The sequence below is a fragment of the Myotis brandtii genome, unplaced genomic scaffold (assembly GCF_000412655.1).
Source record: "Myotis brandtii unplaced genomic scaffold, ASM41265v1 scaffold31, whole genome shotgun sequence".
In the NCBI taxonomy this organism is placed as follows: Eukaryota; Metazoa; Chordata; class Mammalia; order Chiroptera; family Vespertilionidae; genus Myotis; species Myotis brandtii.
The window spans coordinates 2,408,668-2,436,529 of NW_005361873.1; the positions used below are offsets into that span (position 1 = coordinate 2,408,668).

Here is a 27,862-nt window from a genome sequence, read left to right on the forward strand (position 1 = left end):
TGGTCTTTTTACCATTAACAACAGAAACATTCTTATTCTTGTTGGAAGTATAAACTGAAATACTGTCCAGTTGCTCTCCAAAGAGATTATATTTACAAATTCAAAATACACATTCTCAGTAAACCAGTAATTCTACCACACCCAGGAATTTAGCCGACCATTGCACTCTCAGGTGTGCACAAAATCTACGTCATATAAGGGTGTCCATTATGACACTTTCTGTAAAAGCAAGAAACTGGACAAATCTAGGAGACTGGTTAAATCAGCACCTCCCACTGGGTACTGTTAAAAAGGATGGAGTTTTATATGATAACATTTCCAAGATAAATAATTCAATGGAAATAAGCAATCCTGTCTTGTTTTAAAGAGGAGGGCTGTAAGAATATGTGCTCTTTTCTGCATAAACTCCAGATAGATACACGAGACTAGCGATATTGGTCAGTGGAGGCAGACTCTCTTTCTTTGGTATGCCCTTTTGTACTGTTTGACTTTTTTCCAAGGTCAGGTATTAATTTTACTTATTAAAGACAAAAATAAAATAAAAAATACAAAGGGAGGTATGAAAGAAGTCCTACTTAAATTATTTGCCCTTTGCCCCTTACTCTTTAGTTAGGCAAAATTTCCACCATACACTTGGCCAAATGTTCCCTATTAATGAGGATGGAAACATTTGTTAAGGACTTCCTTTGTGCTCATGAAAAAAAATAGTGATGAGCACTTTACAAGTTTACACATTTATTTACTTGTTACAATTCTATGAGATAGTTAACAGTATCTGTATTTACTGATAAGACACAGGTTAAGACACATGCCCAAGGTGAGGGCTACAAGGGCATAGCTGCATTTGAATCTGTGAAAGTGGTGGGGATTTGATCTTTCTACTCTATGTTACCTGTCTTAGATGGCACAAGTCTGTTCCTAATGTTGATGGGTATCATTCTTCTACACACAGGTACCGATGGGCCTTTATTCCAGAAGCCTCAGATGATTCTGGTTTGGAAGTCAGAAGGCAAGGCATACATCAACGAGAGTTTAAACCTTATGTAGTACGACTGGCAAAACTTCTTCGAAAAAGGGCAAAGGTATTACACTTCCTTTAAATTTGTCTTTAAGTGTAAGATAGAATTTATAAAACATGTTTATATTGTGTTATGAACTTTATATTTTTCATTACACATCAGATTAATTAAATAGAAATCTTGACCCAAGCAAATAGTAAAGTTGACCCTTGAACAATGTACTAGTAAGGGTTAGGGGCACCAACACTCCCCCTGCCCAGTTGAAAATCCATGTATACCTTTTGACTCCCCAAACCTGAACCACTAATAGTCTACTGTTGACCTTACCAATAATGTAAACAGTCGATTAACATATATTGTGTATGTTACATGAATTATATACTGTATTCTTACAATAAAATAAACTAGCGAAAAAAAAGTTAAGAAAAATCATAAGGAAAATAAATTTACAGCATTTATTGAAAAAATCTGTATATAAGTGTACACATATAGTTTAAACCTGTAGTTGTTCAAGGGTCAGTTGTATGAATTCAGCATGCCATCAGTGAGCCTTTGTTACAAATCTTTTATTTTGCCTTCAAAAATTTAAAAAGTAAATTGTACAATTTGGGGATTTTGAGTTCTAGTCTTCAGAATGTGCTTTGAGTGCTCAGAAATTTTCCAGTCTTCTGGGGTCCCCTACTCAGGCAGTAGCTCCAAAACCACATTCTACAAACTATAGAAAATGGAATGGAGACAGGTGATTAAAAAGGAGGTTGTACTTGAAGGATTTAAAATCAAGTTATTTCTTTAGGGACCAAGTAAAAGGACAGAGTCAAAGATGAAAGTTGGGTCCAGAGTTTAGGGTAGGATTTAAGTACTTCCACTTTGATATCACAGGTTTGAAAAAATATTCATGATAGCAAATCCAGAAGCAAGGTGACTATATATGACCCCTAGGCACATTTACTCTGTCATCATTGCATGTCATTATTGAGCATTTTTATACGATTCCTCCCTTATCTAAGGGATAAATATGACAATCTTATCCCACAGAGTAAGAAAACAGTTTTGATTGGAAAGCATTCCCAAAACACTTTAAACAAGGCCTTCATGGCCAAGCATACTTTTCATGGAACAAAGGCTATGAGTTCTCCTCTTTCCTTCCACAGGACAAGGAGGAGGACTTTAAGACAGTGATTTTGGAGGGATTGGAGATGACCAAGCATCAGGTGAGGGTGGCTTTTTGATGCTTGTAATATGGCAGCAAAAGTTGCCACATCTGTACCAAATATTGAGACATAAACCCAGGTCTGAATTTCAACCATTACAACAGAGTTAAAAAGGAAGTCTTTCTTCAAGTATAGATTGGCGAAGTGAAAGGAGAAACCGTTTGTATGGAAACGTGTTTGACTTTTTAATTTTACTTATTATTGAGGAAGGTGATTCTGATTAAGAGCAGTACACTAAGACAAGTCCTTCTTCTTGGTCAAGCGCTTAGTTAAGTCCCTCTCTTAAAGGTACATCTGGACAGGAACATAAACAAAAGGTTAACCTTAGTTCTCTTACATTGGAAAATATTTATGTAGAGGGATCAAATATATTCATTTTACTTTAGGATAATGTTTAATACGCTCTAATTACTATGGAATTGTCGTTTGATTTAGGGAACTAAAGGTGGTATGGTCAGCCAACTAATGGTAGTCAATACTGTGAAAATCAGTCCTGGGACTGTCATTAAAGCAAGTGTTATAGTTAAGAGAAAGGGAGATGGATCAAGCCCACAACCCAGGCATATGCTCAACTACTGACCCACGCCATCTGGGCAGGAAGATATTTTTTTATAGCCTATAATTGAGACTGGAGGTTAAATCACTACTAACGTATTATATTAACTAAGAGATAGCTGAGATTTTCTGGCCATAAAGAATTGGATGATCTTTTTTTCTTCACATAGTCTTCTGTTTTAACTTAAATCTTTTTTCCTTTCTCAGGATTTTATTTTTAAATTGGCAAACAAAATTAGCAAACAAATCTGTGAGCACACACAAGAAAATGAACTGGATTTTGCATCTCCTTTCTCCACTAGGAAACTAGTGATTAAAATATTAGGTAGAATCAAGTTTCTTGGCAACATCTGATCTTATAACTAATATGACAGATTGTAATTCTGTTTCCTGAGTTCCACTTGATTTTTCCTTTTTTTCTCCAGTTTAGTGTTTGTTTTCATATCTTTGAGTCTGCCTAAGTTCAAGCATCTTTAGTTCTTATAACTTTTTCCAGACATATTGATATCTAACAGCTGTGTTTGTATATTTAGTGGCTTTTCAAATTAGCTTCTTAGTACACAGATGATCTTGTGTTTATTTAGTTGACAGAATTTTTACGTATATACATTCTCATTTGACTTTCCTGCTGCAAGATAGAGTCCCCCATTTTACAGAGGAACCGTTCTGTATCTTGCCCAAGGACACACAGTAAGTAAATGACAGAGCTAGGGCACTAACCTGGATATTTTTACTCCAGTTCCAGCTCTCCTCCCCACATTGTTTAGCACAACACAGAAACAGTCTCCCGAGGGTTCCTTTCCTTTCTCTGTGCTGATGACAATTATTCACTTTGGGTCCTGCTACCATCTTGCGGCAAGTTTAAGCCACTTGGCTAATAGGGAATTGAGTTACTAATGGTAAAATGTATAAGAATCTTTGTTCCTTCCTGGCCTTCTGTAGCCATTTTGTGACCTAGTCCTTGGTTACATTAGTGGGAGTCCAGAAATCTGGGAGCTTTTTGAGTATATGCAAAGCACAAAATAAACTTTTAATATTTGACTCTCCCTATCCAAAACCAATTCTATTAAGCTTCTTTATGCATTCTAGTTGAAAAATGTAACCAGTGTTTGACTCCTCTATATTCACTTAATAACTGGTATCCAAAGGCCTCAGTTAGAAGCAAGAATCTTAAGTCTACAATGAAGATGTAATATCATCAGTTGTATTTGTTTAACTGTTTATTGATGTTTATTCCTTTTTAAGTATTCTCATGTACTATAACATCTGTTAATAACAATTCCCTTTTTGTTTTCTGCAGAAAAATCCAGAGGAAGACAACTCAGGGAGAACATTAGGTTGGGAGCCGGGGCACTTGCTGCTCACCATCTGTACCGTGCGCAGTATTGAGCAGCTCCTGCCATTCTTCAATGTGCTCAGTCAAGTCTTCAACAGCAAAGTCACTAGCCGATGTGTGGGACACTCAGGGAGCCCTGTCCTCTACTCAAACACTTTCCCTAATACGGACATGAAACTGGAAAACCACAAACCATTTTCCAGCAAAGCCAGGCAAAAAATAGAAGAGATGGTAGAAAAAGATTTTCTGGAAGGAGTGATAAAAACTTGAGCACCACAAGTGGTTCCATTTAGTTTAAATGTAAATGTTATCATTTAAAACAAACATTACTCTGAGTTCTATAGTTTCTTTTTTTTTTTTTTTTTTTTTTTTTAAAAAAAGAGTTCTATAGTTTCTTTTTTTTTTTTTTTTTTGTATGATGTAACAAACATTTCAGGTTGTATTTAATTTAAGTATTTGTAAATAAGAGCAAACGTCTGAATGTGGCCTGGATCACGTATAAATATTGTTGGCTCATATTGATTATGGTGCCTAAGAGAGATCTATATATGCATATATAGTTCATTGTTTTACTGTCCTGAGTTCTCTTAAACCTGCAAAATACACACTGCACATTTTTTTCTATTGGCGTCAAGATTGGTTTAATTTAGATTGGTTGGGGAGTTTTTCTTTCTGTTATTAACCATATTTTAGTGCCAGAGGTTTGGTGATGCATTACAATTAGCTTTCTCCCACATACCTTCACTAAGAGGAATAAGGAATAACCGAAGCCTGGGACATGATCCCTTTACATGTAGCACGTCCACCTCAGTACAGAGATATACAGCCTCCATATCCCACCTCTGAGCTCCTGACGATGGTAACTGAAGAGGTAAGTCACTTAAAAATCACTCTGAAGACTTTGCTGGAGAACAATTGACTGCAAACAACATCCTGGTTAGGTAATGGCTACAGAAAAGACATCCCAACATGTTGCTAATAAGATTTAATTTTCCAGCAGCCCTCATGATTTCTTCCCAGCATACATTATAAAGTTAATTGAATCATATATGTAAGCCCCAATATCTTACATTAGTGAGACTGAAACTAGAGGTAAGTTTCATTTAAAAAAAACAACGAATTTAACGAGTGTAAGGAATTATTCTGGTAGTGTTTAAGAAAAACAATCAGACCTAGAAACAATCCATTAAGGTGCAGTAAACATTATGGTTATAGATGTGTTTGAACCGTCACAATAATGGCTTTACCGTTCTATAAAAACCTTTCAAAAATCCAGTCTCTCAAGAATGTAAAAATTGTCTTCATAAACCTGGTTGTGGACTTTCTCCAACCCCTCCAGCCAGCTGAAATACCGCCAAGCTCACTTCATGTGCCAGGCTGTCTGCACTTTCCTGAAAAGTACATTAAAGGTGATTAGATGGGAAAGGCTACTTGCAGCTAACCCTGAGGGAAGGGGAGGGAGCTTCCTGATTGTTTCACTAACAAATTCAAATGAACACTTTTTTTTCATCTTTCAGTAGCAAATTCTAACCACCTTAAATACATGGGAAACAAGTCAAAGTCTCTCAAATAAGGTAAGTTCTTAATCAAATCAGATTATAGTTATTCCAAAACGGAATATATTTAATAAAACATAGTCCTTAAAGGCAAAACACAGCCATAATTATCCTAAGAGTAACTCTTAAGTTCCCCAGATAGCCTCTCCTCACCCCGCCAGGGGTATTTATTCTTTACATTAGAAGCCTGGTGCATGAATTCCTGCACCAGTAGGGTCCCTTGGCCGAGACCGGCTCTACGACATCCCCTGAGGGGTCCCGGATTGCAGGAGGGCTCCAGGGCATGTCCAGCCCATCTTACTCAGTCCTGATCAATCAGCTGGACCCCAGCAGCAAGCTAACCTACCAGTCGGAACATCTGCCCCCTGGTGGTGAGTGAACATCATAGTGACTGCTCAAACAGCCTTAGCATATTATGCTTTGATTGGTTGAACGGATGACTAAACACTTAGCATATTAGGCTTTTATTATATAGGATTCTAGGATGGCCTAAGGCAGGGGTCCTCAAACTATGGCCCGCAGGCCACATGCAAATACAAATATTGTATTTGTTCCTGTTTTGTTTTTTTACTTCAAAATAAGATATGTGCAGTGTGCATAGGAATTTGTTCATAGTTTTTTTTTAAACTATAGTCCGGCCCTCCAACGATCTGAGGGACAGTGAACTGGCCCCCTGTTTAAAAAGTTTGAGGACCCCTGGCCTAAGGCTTCTGCAGAAAAGCTGCCAGCTAATGTATACATTAATGGAAAATGTCTCCTTCTGAGCCCCTATTCAATAGACTATTTTGCCTCCACTGTGCAAATTTTTTATCAAGGATTTATGGTGACAGAAAACGATGTGTGAGAGGGCAAATTTTAATATCCAATCACAAAGATTTGACCCTATCACCAAAACAGCAAAAGCACAGAACAAGGCTGTCATTTAAAGGAAATACTTCAAAAAACAAATTGAGAGTCCAGAGTCAAACATGAATTTCAGAAATGGACCTCAACCCTGATTGTTTTCATGAAACAACAGGATTATGTTTTTGTAGGAAAAAAAACCAACCAGAAAATAGTTTAACATGTGTCAAGCTAAGTACCTATTAGTTATTCATGCCACAATTATAAATATGGCTTTTAGGAAATATAGAATAAATCAAAAGAAAAATATTTGGGGAAAGAATCTAAGTGGGTGTAATTCTGTTCAACTATATAACAACCACTGATGAAAATAATTTCGTAATCTTAATATGAACCTAAAAGGCTCCATAAACAAATATCAGACATGAAATCCTTAATTATCACAGTGAGATTGCAACACTATTAAAATAGTTTTCACCTCCTACTACCACCCCCCACTACCTATGTTATTACTGGATTCCCACTGCACATTTTTTCAATAGAACTGTATCAGCTTACTTGTGAGTCTGCTTCTGCGTATACTCGGACTATATCTTCTGTACCAGAGGGCCGGACGAAAGCTCGGGAAAGCTTGTACTTCTTCACCAGGTCGTCGATTGCCTCCTGTAGTCCTGGGGGTGTGACTGCTTTCCTTTCAGCATCCGTGGTACTAATAACTTGCCTGTCTGCAACCTATGCACAAGCATTTCATGCTTGTTATAATTTCATCCCCATTTCAATTTAACAATAACAGCGCTACATTTCAGCTTCTTGTACACAAAGTACAGCACAGAAAGTAAAGTATCAAATTAAGCATACAATGAAATTACATTAAAATTTTATAATTATTTCTGCCAAAAGCAGGGTTGATGATATCAACTTTTCTTAGTTTCTTCAGTCTACAAAGAACTACCTTTAGCAAAAAGAAATAACATTTCCACATACTGTCTTACAGCTACCACTAAAATAACGGCCAGTAAATACTGTATGACTTAAGTCACTGATCAAGTTAGTTTTAAAAAATCATCTATTATGTAAGAGAATCATGAGAATCTCCTAGTCACAGTGCTCCAGACTAATTTGAACAATCAGCAGCAATTTCTGTGAACTCTGGAGGTGAATGTGTAAACTGGTATAAATCTACATGGAAATCAATTAGCCGTTTATCTTAAATGCCTTTTAAAAATTCTCTCCTTTTGAGCCCACAGATTCTACTCAGCATCTAGCCTGAGGATCTATTTTTACTCTAAATGATAGGCTATCTAGGATGTGCTTCAAAATAATATGGGAATGTGGAGAATGTAGAGGGAACAACTCAAAATCTACTGAAGCTGGGTATATAGGGGTTCATTATTTTGTTCTCTCTATATGTATATTTTAAGTTTTCCATAATTTTTCAGTGATATATAGTTATAATAGATTTGGAAACCAAATACTTCTCAAAGAATAGAATGGTTAAGAATTATTCTGTAATCTTTAAAGATATGAAAAAATACAGTTAGATGATATAAGACATTATTTTCCATGTAATATTTATGTTTAGAATGAAATACGAAACACTTGGGAAACATTTTTATATAGTGAGATTTGAAATAATAGGTTTTAATTTTTAAAAAAGAATTTTAAAATCTTGCTCACACCTTAACTTTGAGCTGTCGGTTTGGAAGATCCGTATAGAGAGCATCCCACTGTTGTATAGTCAGCCCTTTCAGAGCCAAGATTGCCTCGATCACCAGCATGTCAGAAATAGCATCACCGGCTGCCTGCAAGATGGGAGACAATGGAAGGAACCATTCAACTACAAGGAAAGATTAGATGTGAATGTGTCTTAGAAAACTAAGTTTCCTGTGCTTCCTGCTCCTCCCCCTATGCAGCAACATTAACTGGTGTGGATAAATTAAATGTTAATGAGGGGAAAAAACTAGCTCTTGAAAAACTTGCCTTTAATCTTCCTCCTTAGCTATAAAATGAAATTACATAACTCTTAAGATTCCAGCATTAACATTCTATAATTCAAATTTTTCTTTGTAACTAGATCCCTTTTGAGATATGCCATTATGGAAGGCATCATGCAAAGTCTTGGAGAAATAGGAGCTTTGGTGTAAGACATATCTGAAGTTAAAGCCATGTTCTGCCACTTATTAGCGCTAAGCCTTTGTTTCTTCATATATAAAATGACAATTATAATAACCCTTCTCTCTATGTTACAGCAAGGTTTACACAATACGGTATGTAAAGTGCCCAAAATGTGCAAGATGCTCAAATGTTACTTCCACTGCCATTAGTCACACTCCAATTCTACCCAGTCTGACCCACGAGACAACTGATTGTTCTTCCTGAGTTTTGAGAAAATAGGTTTTAAAAAACATATTTAGTCATATATATACTCAGAGGCTGAATCTAATGAAATTTTTCATCAAAAAATGTAGGGCAAGGGAAGCACTTCAATGTTCTGTCATTGTCATTTCAGTGTAAATCTCCACTGTATGGGCCATGGTTGTGAGAAAGCTTGCAGGACTTCACCACTTTAATTTTTTATATAAGCCCACTATTCTGTCCACCTTCTTTATGAATAATGTGAAAGTAACCAAGGCCCCACCAGCCCATCAGTTCTAACCTGGTTAAACAAATCAATAATGTTTTCAAGCATCTTAGCAGCTTTCCTTTTCTTATCTTCTAATTCTTCTGCTAGCTGTTTTATCTTCATTTCAGCAGTTTTACTAAACAACACCTGTAATGAGAGCGTACACAATCACAAAACTACCGCAGGCCCAGTCATAAGTACTATCATGCTAAACCACTTTTGAAATTCTCAATGAATCTAGAGAAACTAAGGGGAAAAATAATGGCAGCCTTACAATGTATGAAATTAAGATCAAAGTAAAACCCAAAAGATATTACTAAGGAGAAAAAAGGTCCTTTGTGGATTATAAAACTGGTTATTGACAAATAAAATACCACCTTGGCAAAGGTGATCACATACATGGGTTCATTATGTTTGTCCCTCAGCCAGTTTAATCAGCTCTGTGCAACCAGGTTTCTTAGGTGGATCTGTATCATTTTACCTGAAGTACATAATTCATTGCAACTAGTATCTTTTTATCCTAAAATTAAGACTGTAAGCCAGGCAGAAGTAGAAAGCGCACTCCACTCACCTATATCATATTGTGGCAAATAGTGCCAAACTATTTATTATAACATACATCACGTTCCTCAAGATTTCTGTCATTTTGAAATGCCTTTCCCATGATTTTAGTGCCTTCAGATGCCCGCCACTGAGGAGGAGCTGCATACCATGCTCAGCCACTTGCTAAAATACTTACTTGTTGGTAAACTAAGGTGCAGCTGGTCACTTGTTTGACTAGAATACAGCCATACACATTCATTTACCACACACCAGCAGGCCTGACCAGTTGTAACAGACATTATAGTCCCAAAGCCTAAAATATTTACTATCTACCCTTTATATTCATTCACCAACCTCTGCATTAGATCACTGAAGTTACTTTAGTTGTATTTTCTAAGAACTTATTTTACTTCTACTTTCATTCATTGCCTCTAGAAGCCAATTTTGAAATTCATGAGGAAAATTATTTGACCTAGATAAGTTTTTGTGTTGGGCACCTCAAATCTATCTATGAAATGAGGTAAAGTATTAAAACATCTAAAGAAAAATTATGTACTTTATGAATATACTAAAAACCATTTTACACACCAAAATTGTGAATTTTATGGCAGGTGAGTTATATTTCAAAAAACTTTTAAAAACATTCTGTCTGCTAAGAGCACCATAAAAAAAAGTGTATGCTTACTGCTAATTACATTTCCAGTTGTTTATAACTTAATTCTCAAGCTATCCAACACTTTTCAATTTACCACACCTACTATACTTTTTACCACCTATGGCCAGTTGAACAGAGTATTTTTAAATGATGTATAGACAACCAGCTTATTAAAAAATTAAGATGTGCATTCTTATAAGTAACTATACTGTAAGAACAAATTAGCATTATTTCTTCACTCTCAAAGGAAGATCAACCAAATCAAATTCTACTACCATCCCAATAATTTCAACAAAGTAGAATATTACCTATTACTAACCAGATATAGAATCCCCATCATTAAAAAAAAAGTGCCAGCTAAAGTTGTAACTGTTTAAGAGAACTTACTGTGCCATGCCCATTTGCTTCAAAATAAATTCCAATATCAAACTCCTGAGCCTTATGATGCAAATGTTTTACACCAGTTTTAGTACAATAGACTGGGACCTATAACACATTAAAAAAAATAACAGCAATTATTTAATCAGCAAATTCATTGTGTACCTACTATTCAGGGATACAATAGGGAGCAACACCTGGGGCTTAATCTAGTGAGGAAGATAAAGCAATTGAAACCAAAGTGGTAAGAGAAGGCACTTAGAAGCACAAAAACAAGGGAAAAGCAAGGCGAGAGAGATGAGGATGGAGGAGTGACATGATCTGGTACAGAAAGCTCAATTTAGCTACAGGATGAAGAGTGGCTTAGAGTAGAGGTTTACAAGCTTTTATTATAAAAGGCCAATTCTAGGCTTTGCAACCACATTGTCTGTTACAATGCTCAACTCTCATTATCTGTGAAAGCAGCCACAGACAATACAAAAACAAATTAGCATGGCTGTATTCCAATAAACCTTTATAAGCAGGCTGGATTTCCCAGCTTAAGAAGAGGCCATTAGGAGTTTTCTAGGATTAATCCCAGTAGGAAATTATGGTGGTTGGACTGGCAACAGTGGTCAAAGTCTTGATAGTGCAAAACTACAAAAAGACCAAATAAGATGGACATTTGATTGGATTTAAGAAGCCTCAAGAATCATTAGAACTAAAAGTATTTAACCCTTTGCGGTCCAATGTTATTTTTGGAATTCAAACAGTCTGGTCCAAATTAATTGACGGGATTGAATGTTGAACTTTTTAATGTTCTTATTGCTCGACGTTGGACCTGCTTCTAGCGCCTGGTCTGTCGAGTCAGCCTCGAGGTTGGAACGAAAAGGGTTAATTTATTAGAAAATGGTTGAAAAGTAACAGTTTCTGATGTACTCAGTTTCTTAAATGGTATCTTACCTATAAGGGATTTTTAAGACAGAACACAGGAATTAAAATAGTAAAACAACCACCTGAATACTGAAAATCCTGTGAAAAGTAGGCAATTGGGCCCCTGATGGAATTCCCTTGAGTAACTACTGTAAACCACTTTTGCCCCACCCTGAAATCAATCAGATCACAAACTCCAGCCTCCAGATGAGTTTTATTGTGCCTGCTTACTATTTTTCTTAAAATTTGTATCAGTTGCCAAGACTTAAAAAGTCAGAAATTTACATGAAAATTTCTGTTTCAGCTCCTCACAGCTGGCTTGGGCACACTCTTCCTAGTCCTCACCTGCCCACTGTACTCATTCACTTCAGCTATCCAGATCCTATAGGAACCTGGCTTCACCATTCCTACTTTAAAACGAGTGGCAAGACAAAAATAGCAAAATGCAGGAACTTATAAAGGGATACACAAAAGTTAAAAAAGACTGCAGTAGCTAGTGAGAAAAAGAGTCAAGGCAAACAGACCCAAGTTTGGCCATGAACCTCTAACACTTAGAGCAGTGTCATACAGACGGTGGTCATCTGGTGGACATTGGGGAAATAATCAGAAACAGAATCTATCAACCCAAAAAACTTCTCCACAGAAGAGTAAGAAGACAGTTTTATTACTGAATAAGCATTAAGCCAGACTAGTGATACACATCATAGTCAATCTGCTAAAAGGCTGCAAAGACAGAAAGGCCCTTTTTTTGCATCAGGAACAATTTAATTTTTTCTTTTAATTTCTAGTTAGCCTTACATGAACAAAGACTCAGCTTCATGCACTACAACCTATTCACTTTTATGAGGGTATTATTTTCCACACAGAAATATCTTACAGTCTACACTAATAAAAGAGAAACATGCAAATTGCTGCCACTTCGCTACGGCCACCAGCCAATCAGAGCGACTATGCAAAATAACCCAACAAAGATGGTGGTTAATTTGCATATGCAGGCATAGAGCGAAGACTGAAGGCTCCGGCCAGAGTGAAGACTGCTACAGCTGGAGGGGAGAAGCCAAGCCTCCCTGCTGCCGGACCAAAGGCCTGGGTCCTGGGTGCCAGAGGAAAACCGGTGCCAGCAGCCAGGGGAAGGAAGGCCTATTGCACGAATCTCTTTGTGCAACGGGCCTCTAGTAAAATATAATTAAGAAACCACCAGAAAATGGAAATGGTTCAGTACCTTCATAACGTCTTCAAGATACCGTGTTGAGCTTCCATTTGCATATGCAGTTTGTACAACGCCAATATTCAGACTTTCTCCAATCTAGGCAAAAACAATGAAATGACCATGCATCTAAAGCAAAAACACTCCAAAGCAAACGTACGTTCTAAAGGATGACAAAGTGATCAACAAATTCAGCTGTGCCTTATTTTATGCAATAAATAAATGACTCAATCAAAATTTACATATAGGCCAGAAAAAAAGCTAAAATACTTCTGGGCATTATTTAAAACAATTCTACAAGGAATCTTTTATAAAGAAACATGTGGTTTCTTGATCTGTATCTCTTTAATTTTTTAAATAAAAGTATTTATTGAATTCTTGAAGTATATCTTGAAGTAGATCATAATAATTACTTCCCATTCATCCTATAAGGCTAGCCAGAGACTTCCAAAAGATCAAAACAAATCTCTGAGGATGAGATTTCCTATTTAAGCTTGAAGCTTTGGGGATTTATGGTGGAACTCCCATTATTAAAGTGTCAGTTATGAAGAATTCAAAACTTCATAAAGCTTCAAATCATAAAACTTTGCCAATATAAGGAAGCAAAGAGTAACTTCAGATTCCAAAACCAGTTCTCCAAAGTTGAAATGTCTAGAATAACCATATCTTTTTGTATTTTCCAGCCACACATGTAAGGAACTTCCCATAAATTGTGCCTTTGAGACATTCAACTGACTGCTATAGAGGCTAAAGAACTATTTCACTAATAAGTCTAGTTTTAAAGGGTAGTCAATCACTCCCTGCCATACCTCCAACAGGAGCTCTTTAAGGAAACTACTAATGAGTGTTGCTATCTTGTCTCCATCAATGAGATGAAAGTGGCCATCTGCATCATAGTAGTAATAAATAATTCTGTCTGCATCTCCATCAAAGGAACAGCATCTTTCATTGGGTTTCATTTCTATTCCTAGTACACAGAATAATTAAAAATGCATTTCAGTCTAAAAAACGGGAATACAACTCAATATTAAAAGTTTTAGGTTTTTTTCTTATTCTAGTTGTAAATGGAAATTTTTTCACTAAAGTATGATCACAGCTGGTCTTATGTGTTACATGTAAACATGTCCACTATGATTATTCAAGAAATAGTTAAAATTATCCTTCCAAATAAAAACCAGTGTCTTAATCTTCGAACAGTATGCAGGCTTATTGGTAGTTTTTACAGGGTAAATTCTTTCACAGCTAACTGAAAAAGAAGCATTCAAACTCTATGCTGAACTTGACATTATGCTAAAATAATATTCCACTTTATAAGCCAGTTGGTTTGGCAACATAGGTTCCCATATAGTTGTTTAAAAGCTACAGGTATTCCTGAATGCAATTTATCTAGTCTACTATGTCCTTTACATATAAAAAAAATCAGCAATAGATGAGGTATGTGCTTTAATTCAGATAGGAATGATTTTTATTGTTCACACCATCAATAACAAGAAGCTGATGTTTCTATCTCTCCCTCTCCCTCTCTTAAATCAATAAAAATATATTTAAAAAAACAAAACAGAATTATAGCCCATGAGAGATAAATGGTTTCTGTAATTTGCATAAAATTATTGAAACCTCAGTAACTGTTACAAATTTATTAGATATAAGGATGTCAACATATTGCCAATGCAACATGAAGCAAGTAGGCAGTAAATATGAATTTAAGATTGACTACAGGGTTCAACACAAGCTCCATGAAAGTCAGGGCCTATGGTTTGTTCATACTATAGCCCCAGTGCCTACAGCAAGATAGAAAGCTCATGATTTAGTGAATGGATAGATCAGGGCCTGAGAATTGAGCTGCAGGTAAAGTAGTAGTCAAAACTAGCAACCAATGAAAGGGAGCTTAAATTGGTTAAACTGGAAATTTAAATGCTTACTACAGTAAGGCATAAAGTAACGTTAATGTGAGAAGCCACTAGATAAGGTCTGTAGAATTCTGAAGAATGCAGTCCTGTCTTAGTATGGAGCCACTCTACTGCATCCAGTACACGTGACATGAGGTAAAAAGAAGCCAGATTCCAATATTTAAGTGAAATCAAAGCATTTTAAAAATGGCCCTAGCCAGGTAGCTCAGTTGGTTAACGCGTCATCCCGATACATCAAGGTTGAGGGTTCAATCCCCAGTCAAGACACAAGAATCAACCAATGAATGCAAAATTAGGGGAACAACAAATCGATGTCTCTCTAAAATCAATAAACAAAAATTAATAAAAATAAGTGGTGGCAACTAATGCAATTAAACACAGACACACAGATCAAACAAAATACATTTGCAAACCAGGCTAACAATTTTGAATCTATAATGCAGCTAAATATAGAAACCTCTTACTACAACTACAATCTGAAGAACAGTCTCCCTCCTAACATGCCCACTGTGGAAAACACTGATTCTGGAAACACATAATTCAGCAGGAGCCTTCTTTTTCCACAGTGTGTCTAATTCAATAAGATGAAAAATAATGCTACTTACCTATTGCTATTCTTTAGATCAGTGATTCTCAAAGTGTGGTCCCCAGACCAGCATCATCAAAAAGCCCTGGACTCTTGATAGAAATGCCAATTCCTGTGCTCTACAAACCCGATCCAGACCTACAGACTCCAAAATTTGGTGGGAGAGCCCAGGAATCAGTGTGTGAACAAGCTCTCCAGATTACCAATTTCTGAGTTTGCTTTCCCACTCCACACGCTGTGAGGAGTCCTGTGACCCATAGGCAGAGTCCATGTTTGGAATGGCACTGATGTGTAGGAAGGTGTCCAGATGTCTAAAGTGACACAAAAACCAAATGCATGGCTCCTCATTTGGCCACTTTTGTTTGTAAATGAGATTGGTTTCAAAACTCCAAAAACAAATTTTTTACATACCTTGTGGAGGTTTCTGATGACTTTTCACAAAGTCAGCCCCACATAAATGATTAAGTTTCCCTGTAGTCCCAACGTTAAACAACTGAATTGACAGCCCCTGGGAGAAGTAGTTTTTCATTTCTCTCAGCTTCAGGGCCCCTATGCCATTTGCACAGTCAACCTTAAGTAACAGGCATTCGTCACCACTGCAGAAAGCCTTAAAGGAAAGACACAGGGAGGAAAATCTCAAGTTCTAAAGATAAGAGTGAATCATAAGGCATGCATACCCATATGTAAACATCTTCCATTATTTCAGTTCATCTATTTTAAATCAAGAAACAAAAGGGCACACATATTCAGATGAAAATCATAAAACATCAAAGTAAAATTTTAAAATACCCTTTTTTGAACACTTTGACACAGGAACAGTTTCAATGATTGAATGACTTATGGAAATGGAGTTTGTTAAACAAAAAATTTACTTTCACAGCTGAAAGTCTTTTTTAAAAGTCATTGCTAGAAAAAAAGGACTGCTCTTGGGGTTAGAGTCTAAAACCCCAGCAGCATAGCCAGATAGAAAAGACAGACATGACGCTGTCGTCCCAGAGTTGTGCAAGTGTCTTTATACATCACATACGGGGAGAACGATGTGAGTGGTTTACAGGGATTTACATTAGCTATAGACAAAGGGATGGGAGAAGTGAATGGGCCAGTTCTGGATAGGCACAGAGTCCAAGTCAGAGTGTTTGCTCCCTTGGATAGGTTATGGGCAAGTGGGAAGTTCATGTTAAATAAGAGGCAGAGGCTCCTGGGGTTCAAAAATGCCTGGCTATTCTCTCTTTAGAATTGCAGGCATAGCACCTGGAAATTAATCTGAAGTTCCAAAAGACACCTGCTAATGTGAGCAGTCTCTTGTTAGCTGGTCCACAGCTGTTAACAGGTGAACCGCTGTTTTTCTCTCTCTCTCTCTCTCTCTGGGTACTGTAATTTAATTTAGACCATCTCTTAATTTTTTTTTTTTGGTCAAGCTTTCTTAGATTTAGCCTCAGTAAAGCAGGGTTCCTTAAAAATAATATAGTCTATGTCACATGACAGTCTTTCAAAGGTGGAAATGAGCAGTAAAACATCTCTCATTCTCTTCATAGTATATAACACAACGAGGCATTTTTGTTTGTTTTTTTTCTAATTGACAGTCTCCTCTCCTACCCATCCTCATCCCAGAATATAAATTCTATGAGAGCAAGGGCTTTGTTTTGGTTTGCTGTGCCTGACAATAACATACACTCAATATTTATTGATCAAATGAATTAAGCTCCTCAAATCTCATCCAGGTTTAACATGCCAATTCCCTTAACAAGAAAATCTCAACAGTAAGATGCCTCAAGTGTGATATCAATAGCACCTACTTAAGAGTAAACTCGCCCTGGCCGGTTTGGCTCAGTGGGTAGAGCTTCGGCCTGCCGACTGAAGGGTCCCAGGTTCGATTCCAGTCAAGGGCATGTACCTTGGTTGTGGGCACATCCCCAGTGGGGCGTGTGCAGGAGGCAGCTGATCGATGTTTCTCTCTCATAGATGTTTCTAACTCTCTATCCCTTCCCCTTCCTCTCTGTAAAAAATCAATAAAAATATATTTAAAAAAAAAAAAGAGTAAACTCATCTGAATGAATACTTATTTATAACACAAGAAAACCACCATGTTTGTTCCCCCAGTGATCTAAGGATGTGTTACATGCCTTGCCAAGTAAATGCCAACACACAGTTAGGATGCAAGGACCAGAATTTGTGTAGTCCTGGAAAGAAAATGATATGCTGAATTTTTGGAAAAAGGAGAAGTGACAAACTATGTAATTAACATTCAAGTTTTCACCTGTTTGGTAAGCTCCACAAAGGCCTTGGAGAGCTTCTGGTAGTAGCCTTCTGTGGTTGCCTTTCCATACTGGCCCTGGGTATTCCGGCAGTACACCATGTAGTGCAGCTGTGGTGTTGTCAGCAAGCCATAGTCTGTCACAGAAGGAAAGAAAGCAGTGTATCACATTTCTTAACAAAGAAAAAAGTTTAAATGGATTCATACTGAAGGAACTGAAGGTGACAAAATACAGTTCAGAAAACACAAAATGCTAAATTTTAAAAAGCAAAAATATCCACTAAAATCATTACAAGTGCATGTCACATTGTAATTTATAGTAAGAAATATGTATTTGGTCTTTGTCCCCATTCCTGACAGAGCTTCTAAACCCTTGGGATTTCTTAAACAAAGAGAGCAATATGATGTCTTTTATTACCTTAAAAAAGTGATATTTGGGCTCTGGCCGGTGTGTCAAGTGGTTAGAGCTCTGGCCCATGCACAGAAGAGTCATAGGTTCGATTCCAGGTAAAGGGCATGCACCTTTTTGCAGGTTCAATTCCAGGCCTGGTTGGGGCTTGTGTGGGAGGCAACCAATTGATATGTCTCTCTCACATCGATGCTTCTTTCCCTCTCTCTCTCTCCCCACTCCCTCCCTTCCATGCTCTCTAAAAAAGCAACTGAAAGAATATCCTTGTGTGAGGATTTAAAAAAAAAAAAAAAAAGGTGACATTTGGAAAGCCCCTAGGTAATCTAAGCATGGAGGCTGATTTCACATGACTAAAGGGTTGCTACCCTCAGCCCTTTCCCCCACCCCCAACTTCAGAGAGGAAGGCTGGAAAAGCTAGAGATTGGGTTCAGTCACCAATGGCCAATGATTTAATCATTCATACCAATGTAATGAAGCCGCCATAAAAACTCAAAAGACCAAAAGGCCAACATTCTAGTTGGTGAACATGTGGAGACTGGGATGCTCAGAGAGCATGGAAGCTCTGAATCCCTCTCCACACACCTTTCCCTACGCATCTCTTCAACCTAGCTGTCCCTGAGTTAAATCCTTTATAATGAACTAATAACCTAGTCAGTAAAATGCTTCTCTGAGTTCTGTGAGCTGCTTTAGCAAATTAACCCAACCCAAGGAGGCTCCAGATTGGTCAGAAGCCCAGACGACCTGACCGGGATGTGAAGGAGGTGCGGGGATGGCAGTCTTATGGGACTGAGGTAGGATTAAGCACTACCTCCAGGTAGGTAGTGTCAAATTCAGTTAACTGTTTGGTGGTTATAAAAAAATACACTTTGAACACAAACTCAATTCTAAAAGAAATATGAACTACTGATAACAAAATCACTCAGTATAGACAAATAAAAAAACACAGAGCAGTACAGAAAAGTTGTAATTGAGTTATATTTCCAGTAACATTGCAAACTACATAATTCAAATGAACACTCCTACAAACAACCAGAAATGCTAGATTAAAAATTTCTTTTTAGAAGTAACTGCAGTACCAACAAGTTGTAGAGGAAGTAGGCCAAAATCTATTTAAACAGAAGAACTCCACAATTAGAGCCAAGGAAACTAGTTTTATTCTCTGGACATTCCTCAAAACTTGAAATTGAGCTATGGTTTTCAGTGCAAAAAAGTCCATGTTGTTCTAAAGGGGGGACCCAGTAGAAGGCCAGGCCCTCATAAAGCTGAGGCCCCAGAGGACTATTCTTCAGTGCAAACGTGAGTCAAAGTGAATCAAAAGTGAGTCGTGGAGGGGAAGAGATCAACCAAGGAACTTGTATGCACAGAGGCATAACCAATGGGCACAGACAATGCAGGGGGGCTGGGAGAGGACAATGGCGGGGGGGGGGGGGGGCGCATATGTAATACTTTCAACAATAAATAAAAAAACAAAAACAAACGTGAGTCAAGACCCAGCTGGGTGGCTCAGTTGGTTGGAGTGTCATCCTGTACATCAGAAAGGTGGCAGGCTTGATTCCCAGTTGGGACACGTACCTAGGTTGTGGGTTAGAACTCTGGTCAGGGTGGCTACTGGAGGCAGCCAATCAATGTTTCTCTCTCTGTCTCAAATCAATAAACTTCTCCTCGAGTGAGCAGTAAAAAAAAAATAAGTCAAAAGTCCCCTCCCAGAAAAGCTGTCTTAGAACTCAGCACAGCAGAGGGAAAACCCACAGCTAAAGAACATAACCACAATCACATGCCTCCCATGGATTTCCAACCCAAATTCCCATAACCACACGGGTCTAAAAGAACCTTGTCATCAAAGAACCATGTCATCAACCAGCCAGGTAGTACTTCCAGCAGAAGCAAACATTAAACTCTGCGTTCACCATAAACCTCAAAAATGTCCCACAAATAATTTGTTTTTCAAGAAAAACAAATAGCTTATCGTAAAAAATCTAAACACACAAAAAAAGGCAACATGAGCAAGGAACAGGAGAAATAGATAGCAGGGATAGGCCAGTATCCAATAAATATTCATTCATGAAATCTGTCAACAGTCTTCAAAGTCATGCACTAGAGTTTGCACTGAAGGCGAAAAGTCATTTAAGTTCTTGGCTGTGGTATAAGGATTAGATGAGAGGAGATGGAGAAACCCCCAAAATAAGTAAAAGCTTAAGTCTAAGGAGGAGAACTGTATAAGGAAGAGAAAAACTATTCCAAAAGGCATACTAAAGGATGAAACAAATTTTATGACCAATATCAAAATTACCAAATAAACATTCACTAAATGACTATTTACAGTTAATAAAAAGCATAACCCCTCTATTCCACTGATCAACCCCAAAACATAGAAATCATTCTTCACAGCTCTATCCTCATCACATCACAAAATCCTTTGGGTTAAATGTTAATTTCAAGTCCCTCCATTTCTCTTGCTATCATTACTCTCGCACAAACTTCTGCACAGTTTCCTCACTGGTCTCTTTTCCTTTCTTACAACTTTCCTATCTCTCGCTACACAATAGCCAGAGTGACTGCCTTAAAATCCTTTGGTGGAGACCCACTGCATCTGGACTAAAATCCAAATCTTTACCATGACCTCTAAGGCTTGGAATGACTTGGCCCCTGCTCACCTCCCTAATCTTATCTTCCAGTAGCTTCCCCCAAAGCTCCTTGTGCTGTAGCTCCGTTAATCTTTTGTTTCCTGAAATACACTGAAGCTGGAGAGAAATGAAGGAAAGGTTAAAAAAAAAACAAAAAAAAAAAACGCCTCAATTTTTTCTAAAATAAAACAGTAAAAAAGTGATGCTTCTAGAGATGGAATCAAAATGTTGAAAATAACCATTCTAGGAAGAACACAGTTTTGGGCAGAGTGAATGTAAAGCAGGGGCAGCCACTTTATGGGGCGTCATTCAGACCAACGCACTGCACACTGCAGGCTGAGCCACTGCATGTCTGCATTTTCTAAAGCAATAGATGAATGCACATCGTGTAGTATGGGTAAGTAGTATGTATGGAAACTTTTATCTCAGCTATACATACAAGCACACATACACACGTCATGATACCAAATGGGTTTCTTACTATGGGTTGAAATAGTGAAATATAGACTACTGATGGGTTGTAAAAACAGGCATTCAGAAATGTTTGATGGCCCTGACCGGTTTGGCTCAGTGGATAGAGCGTCGGCCTGCGGACTCAAGGGTCCTAGGTTCGATTCCGGTCAAGGGCATGTACCTTGGTTGCGGGCACGTACCCAGTGGGGAGTGTGCAGGAGGCAGCTGATCGATGTTCTCTCTCATCGATGTTTCTGACTCTCTATCCCTCTCCCTTCCTCTCTGTAAAAAATCAATAAAATATATTTAAAAAAAAAAAAAGAAATGTTTGATGAATAAATAAATGAGTAAATGAAAGAATATACGTAGCTGGAGCTATGGCGGTAAAGATGACCACTCAGGCAGAGTGAGAGAGAAGCGAAGTATGGCCACATTAAGATAGAGGGTAGAGGAGCACACAGAGAAGACCAACAAGGAACAGTGGCCAAGGAAGCGGAAGCTTAAAGAAAGAGGGGGGCCAAATTATGGACAGCTGCCAAGACATAGACTGAAATAAAAATTTCAAAACATAAATTCTAAAAGTTATTTTTAGGTTGCAGATCCCTTTGAGTATCTCACAAAAGCTATGAGTCCTCTCCCCAGAAACTAAGTGTGTGTGCAGGCCACACTCTGCATACTGTATTAACAGGGATGCAGGGTGTGGGCAGCTTAACCAACCACCACCACCCACCGCAGGTCCCGGGCCCAGGTTTATAACACCCACTGGATTTGACAATTAGAATTCAGGTGTCAGGAGGCCTTTCACTGGAGGGGCAAGGATGGAGACTGGCCTGTAGTAGGCGAAGTAACGACTAGAGGAGCAAAGAGAGAAGTGAGCTAGGTGAACTATTGGAAGAAGCCAGGTTATCTGTGAAGGAACGGAAGACACAGGATCTGGAAAGGAGGCTGAAAAGGTGAAGAGAAGAAATTTTTAAATGAGAACAATCTAACACTAGGAAAATTCACCTCCAAGCACAACAGGTTCATTGTATTCACAAGGGGCGGGACCTATATAAGAGGATTCTAGCCTCCATTTTGTTGCATTTAATACTTCCTCATTTGTTAAAAATAGGGGGGAAAAACCCCGAACCACTTGTCAAAACTTAAAATCATGATTACAAGTAGACCAAAGATACTTTCCATACCTACATGACAGACAACAGCTGATTCCACACGTGATCAGCCATTAGGGAATGAATACCTGATATTGACAAAAACTCCCTAGGATAGACTTCAAGTAACTTCAAGGAGTTTTATATCAAGAAGTTCAGCCTTACTAAAGACAGCTGTTTAAGATGCTTCCTACATGTAATGAATGTATACATAAAATAAAATATGCACGCCCAGAAAAATTTTTTTTTAATTTTAAAGACTAGTATTTTATATCCTAAAATTCATTTTTAAAAAACTTTGCTTATCTGTACTCTCAAACCTTTCTAAAATAAATATGTATTACTTTTATCATTTTAAAAATGTTTTTTAAATATTAAATTAATTTACAACTTAAGATAACTACATACCATGGAATTGACCTCCTGAAACAGTGATGCCATCTATTACAGACTGTGAAAGTTTCTCACTGCTGGGCCTAGGAAACAAAAGAGGAAAAATAGTACCTCCCATCCAGAAACCAACAGGTAGATGGCTAGTTCTGAAAGCTAATGCTGAAATTATGTGCTATAAATATCAGAATAATAAGGTCATTATATTTGAACTGAAACCTGTCAAGTATGAAAACTCTGAAAAAAATAATTTGGTAGAGTATGAGTAGTCTTTTACAATGTTATTTCTTGGAAAGATACTGGCTTTTAAATGAATTTAGAAAATAGATATAAAGGATGCACTAATTACACCATACCCAAATACCTTGTCAAGTTTGACAATAACTACACATACTGCCTAAGAGCAGTAACTAATACTGCAGCATTGGGTATTAAAGTATCAAGGAAATAGAACTCACTTTTCATTTTAAAACATAAGAACAAATTATCTACCTATCTGAAAATAAAGCAATATATAACTGCCTTGTATATCATTATATAACTGCCTTGTAGAAAAAGATGTTCTGTATCATTTTAACTAGTTAATAGGCAAGAGGCAGATACATGTGGATGGCTTTATTGTGAGATCATTTGCTTCAGAACATAAGTCACCTGGCTATTTCTGCTACCTATACATACCAGTGATCATGGAATCAGTGATAGATGGTAGTCCCTCTGATAACACATTTAAGGGTAAAACACTAGTGCAAAGCAATAAGAAATGGAGTAAAAATTTCCTTTAGAAAGCATCTCTGGCTTAAACCAAATCTTATATAAATGTGAATGCTTGTTTCAAAGCACACTTTTAATCTAACATTTTACAAAAAAATCTTTTTGTAAAGGAAGGTAAAAGCTGCCAAATATGACAAATTTGTAGAAATAAACTTAATATTTTACAGTGAACTCCAGCATGGGAAAATAATATAAATATATGGGCCAACAACACGGGATTATAAAATATATCTCTAAAAATAATGAGTTAAAATCATGTGTTCTTACTCTACAGGGGAAAAAGTAAACCTAGAAGTACAGGGGGGAGACATTTGTTAATTCTCTCGTGCCATGAAATGTATTATTTTGCGTAAATTATTTCATGTAATCCTCACAAAAACCCTGTGTTAGGCCTTATCATCAAGATTTTATAGATGAGCAAAGGGAAGCTCCAAAAGGTTAAAGTGGATAGTACGTGATGGAGTTGGTGTTCTGACTCCAAAACCCAAGCTGCAGTGCTGACTTAGTTCCTGTGTCTCCTACAAAGGCCAGGTAGGGGAGAAGCCTCCCGGGCAGTTGTCTTTCTTTCCATTTATCATGGCACCAAAACTGTTACAATCACTTATACTGAGTTCCCAAAGCTGCTTGCACCACTAACTCGATGGTCACCTGGTATCTCTACCAATCACGACGAAGGCGTCTTGCTGCAGATCCACGGCAGCTTTCTCGCTGATGTCCAGCAGCACTCTCTGCACATCTTGCTCCTCAGCATTTGCCAAACAGGTAGCGTGTTCCTCCCAGGAAGGTGCCAGCATTTCACCCAAAGGATCAACCAATTTGACACCATTGTCTTCCTTAAAAGAAAAACAATTGATAAGCCATCTGTGCATCTTTTTTTTATGGTAAAAACTTTTTATTTATAAACAACCATGTATTCTTTCACCTGCTAGTATTTCAAACATAAGGGAAGAGCCAAAGCATATAGTCAATAAAGTGGGTAATGAATAATGATGTTTAGTTAAGAATGTAAAAAGTCTTAGTTATTAACCTTCAACTATTTGTATAGCACATGAGCATCTGTGCATCTTTAAAAGGGAGAGTTGAGGAAGTAAATTTCAGATGCTTTTTCCCAACAAAAGACAGTGATGGCTGAGAGCTTCACCAGTGACCCTTACTGAATGCCAGGCCCTACACTAGGTGTTTTGTACTCATTAGCTCAGTAGATCTTCATGACCCCACACACCAACCTAATGATCCCATTATTATTCTAATCTGACAAAACGAAGATTCAGATCAAGTTATTTGCTTACGTTCATACAGCCAAGAAGTGTCAGTGCTGATAGTAAAACGTTAAGTCCATCTGACTCTTTCACCCAATAGACTACACTAGCTTTAAATGGCTGCCATCTGTGCTTTAACCACCCGTTAACTAAGGCACAGCTGGAGCAGAGTGAGGGCCTAGAACTCCTCACTATTACTTTCGATTCTAAGCACATCCTGGCCAGTGTGTCAACCAGTGGGTGGCACAGAAGCTGAAAACTGACTCCTAATTCTGTCCTGCTCAAATTTCTGGTGGAAAAAAAGTACAGTTTAGAGCAGCGGTCGCCAACCGGTGGTCCGCAGACCACTAGTGGTCCGTAAGGTCCAAAAGGTTGGCGATTACTGGTTTAGAGTGAATGTCAACTGAAGGAAACAGCTCAGAATTGTTTTAAGAAATGCAATAAATATGAGGTTCTGCCTACAAATCATTAATAAATTACAGAAATTTAGACATGCATTTATAATAATGCACATTTAGAAGTTGGACAAGCAAAGTCCTCATGTTTTGAGGGAAGAGGTTACAATCCTACATAGCTTTAACTTACTTTTGTTTTAGCTACAAAGGCAAAAATCTCATGCCATAGTAACCAAACAGAAGCATATTATTCAAATCATGTACATGGTGGGGCAAAAGTAGGTCTACAGTTGTTCATATGGAAAATAATACAATAATTAATAAATAATAATACAAGAATAAATTGTGTTTCGCATACTCACAACTGTTTTTACCCCACCCGTATTAGTGAGCCACAGAATAAAAGTTTAGTTGTATCAAAAGGAATCTATATTTATAAAAGGCTAAGTGACTCGCGGGTAGCTATGATGCACACTGACCACCAGGGGGGCAGATGCTCAACACAGGATCTGCAGAGCAACAGAAACTTTGCAGAGTGCCATCTCGAACTCTGGGACCCCTCAGGGGGTGTCGGACTGCTGGTTTTAGCCTAATCCCCGAAGGCCAGGCCCAGGGACCCCACCTGCCGGAGGGACCCTGCTCACTTCACAGACACCCTTTGAGCCCCAGCACCACCCCAGGTGCCACCTCCTAATTAATTTCCTTTCAATGTGCACGAATCCATACACCAGGCTTCCACTCCTTTGATAAAAACTTGTCATAAACACCAACACCATGAGCCTCATCAACATTTTGTCCAGAGCTCACTTTTGGATCCCTGGAGCCTCCTGTTTGGCTGTTTCTTCAGAACAAGAAACTATTCCCTGGCTATTAAAAAAACCTGTCTGAAAAATTTCAAAATGTACTACGTCTTTGCAAACGTTTGCCCTTTCCCCACCTTGCTTCTAATCTCTCTAATTTCTGTTAAATTAACAGAGGTAAGATTTTTTTATTACTGATACTGTGGCAACTAATTTGGAAGGACATTCTGTTATTTCTCTAATGTGGACACTCCCCCCAAAAATAACAGACTCATTTCTTCTCTCCACACCCTCTAATGAATCATGAGCCATATGACCACTCATTAAGAAAAAGCTATTTCACATCCAAAGGCACAAAACGACGTGATGGCCCATTCCTAGAATTAGAATTTGAACACTAGGTCAAACTGCTCAACACATTAAGGTTTAGTCTTGTAAATAAAGGTTTGCTTGATCAGAGAACTAAATGCATTACCTCAGGATTGTGTGATGCTGTTACCATGACTCCTATTGTAGATTTTGTCTGTTTTGACCGCAGAACAGCTAATAATCCCATGCGAAACATGACATGATCAAGATGTTCTGCTTTTGTTCGAAATCCCGCAGTCCCATATTGAAGAATGAGTCCACTGGGCTTGGCATGTAATGCTGAGTGTTTTGTAATAGCATCTAAATCCATGTCTACAAAATTAAGGAATATTTTTCAGGCATATTAAGAAATCTTTTAAGGACCATTTGCTTCAAAAACTGCCACCCCAAATAGGCATGCCTCATTTTGAACCTCCCCAAAGAACCATTTTTTTAAAAATACATTTTATTTATTTTTTACAGAGAGGAAAGGAGAGGGACAGAGAGTTAGAAACATCGATGAGAGAGAAACATCGATCAGCTGCCTCCTGCACACCTCCTACTGGGGATGTGCCCGAAACCAAGGTACATGCCCTTGACCGGAATCGAACCTGGGACCTTTCAGTCCACAGGCTGACGCTCTATCCACTGAGCCAAACCGGTTAGGGCCAAAGGACCATTTTTTAAGAGAGAAAAGAATGACAGAACAAGTCCTGGGAGTTGGTAGTACCTAGAAAATCTTGCCCCAATTATATTGTCCACTCCAGGGCAGGGGTCAGTTTATCTCACAACTCATCTCCCATTTTGGCTCTAGGGATATCCCTGGACTTGGGTTGAATTTAAAATGGTCCACTCTCAACTAAAATGAAGATTCCACAGCAAGATTCCTAGACTCCTACAAGATCAAAAATCACCTCATTTTACAAGTGAAACAGCTTAGGCCTGGGCCTCAGTTAAATGAGCTAAATTTACGATGGGTAACTGATGACCCTAAAGCCCAAGGTCGTACTCTCAAGGGGACTGGACCTACATACCCAGAACATGTGGGAAATCTGTGCGGTTCTTTTGTAATTCTTCCGAGCCTACAGAGACTATTCCCAGATGAGAAACAAAGGGTAACAGTCTCCTTCCTCTCCAATACCTTACAGGGGGTGGTTCCAGGACACACTTCTAAGTTAAACTCTGGCCCAGCCAGGTGGCTCCCTTGGTTGGAGCACCCTCCCACACACCAAAAAGGGTTAGGGTTTGATTCTGCTCAGGGCACACAGCTAGGTTGCCATTTCCATCCTGCTGGGTGCATATGGGAGGCAACTGATGTTTCTCTCCCCCTTCCTCCCTCTCTCTCAAATTAATGAACATATCCTTGGAGAAGGAAGGAAGGAAGGAAGGAAGGAAGGAAGGAAGGAAGGAAGCTCTGAAACTAACAACATCTTCCTTTTACCTTTAATTTTAAAAAATCAAACATTGGCCCTTAGCCCTCTAACTTTTCTTAGTCCACTTGGCCACGTCCTCCTCTGGGATAGTCCCATTCCCGGTGGAACTTGGGGCTCCCCGCCTCAGCTGTGTGCACTGCTCAGTCCCTGGGTCAGCCCTCCTTCCAATCAGCCATGAGAGGAGCAGCAGCCCCCCAGCTGCCAGCCTCCCACGGGCGAACCTGGCAGGTGCGGGCCGCCT

At 38.3% G+C, this 27,862-nt stretch overlaps 2 protein-coding genes across 9 annotated transcripts in view; one reads left to right on the plus strand and one right to left on the minus strand.

Annotated features, from left to right (window-relative positions):
* DOPEY1 (dopey family member 1) overlaps window positions 1-4,482 on the plus strand; it is an 86,949-nt gene extending 82,467 nt beyond the window's left edge. For 4 of the 6 annotated variants that reach the window (XM_005869935.2, XM_014542652.1, XM_005869936.2 and 1 more), the window contains 3 exons: window positions 953-1,082; window positions 2,171-2,230; window positions 4,086-4,482. In XM_005869935.2, coding sequence (XP_005869997.1) covers window positions 953-1,082; window positions 2,171-2,230; window positions 4,086-4,391 — 496 coding nt within the window. In that variant the 3' untranslated portion in view covers window positions 4,392-4,482. The remainder of the gene's footprint in view (window positions 1-952; window positions 1,083-2,170; window positions 2,231-4,085) is intronic. The other 2 variants (XM_005869937.2, XM_005869938.2) reach the window with 1 other exon arrangement.
* Window positions 1,449-27,862, minus strand: PGM3 (phosphoglucomutase 3). Of its 3 annotated transcripts, XM_005869934.2 has the most exons (13): window positions 27,843-27,862; window positions 26,316-26,521; window positions 24,035-24,219; window positions 22,634-22,701; window positions 17,592-17,725; window positions 15,746-15,941; window positions 13,648-13,805; window positions 12,854-12,937; window positions 10,729-10,827; window positions 9,177-9,290; window positions 8,200-8,322; window positions 7,079-7,252; window positions 4,540-5,512 (listed from the first exon to the last, which is right to left on the minus strand). In XM_005869934.2, exons 2-13 carry the CDS (start codon window positions 26,517-26,519, stop codon window positions 5,423-5,425), a joined length of 1,629 nt encoding a protein of 542 aa, XP_005869996.1. In that variant the 5' UTR covers window positions 26,520-26,521; window positions 27,843-27,862; the 3' UTR covers window positions 4,540-5,422. The 3 variants fall into 3 exon arrangements, with proteins under 3 accessions (XP_014398141.1, XP_005869996.1, XP_014398142.1); XM_014542655.1 differs by lacking the exons at window positions 4,540-5,512; window positions 27,843-27,862 and adding an exon at window positions 1,449-1,734; XM_014542656.1 differs by lacking the exons at window positions 10,729-10,827; window positions 27,843-27,862.

Excerpts from the sequence above, each read along its gene's own strand:
- PGM3 (XM_005869934.2), bottom strand. The coding sequence starts at position 26,519 with ATGGATTTAGATGCTATTACAAAACACTCAGCATTACATGCCAAGCCC. Across the intron at positions 13,806-15,745 it reads TCATCAGAAACCTCCACAAG|GAATAGAAATGAAACCCAAT; the intron begins GTATGTAAAAAA and ends TCTGTGTACTAG. Across the intron at positions 7,253-8,199 it reads ACCGACAGCTCAAAGTTAAG|GTTGCAGACAGGCAAGTTAT; the intron begins GTGTGAGCAAGA and ends GCTTGTGCATAG.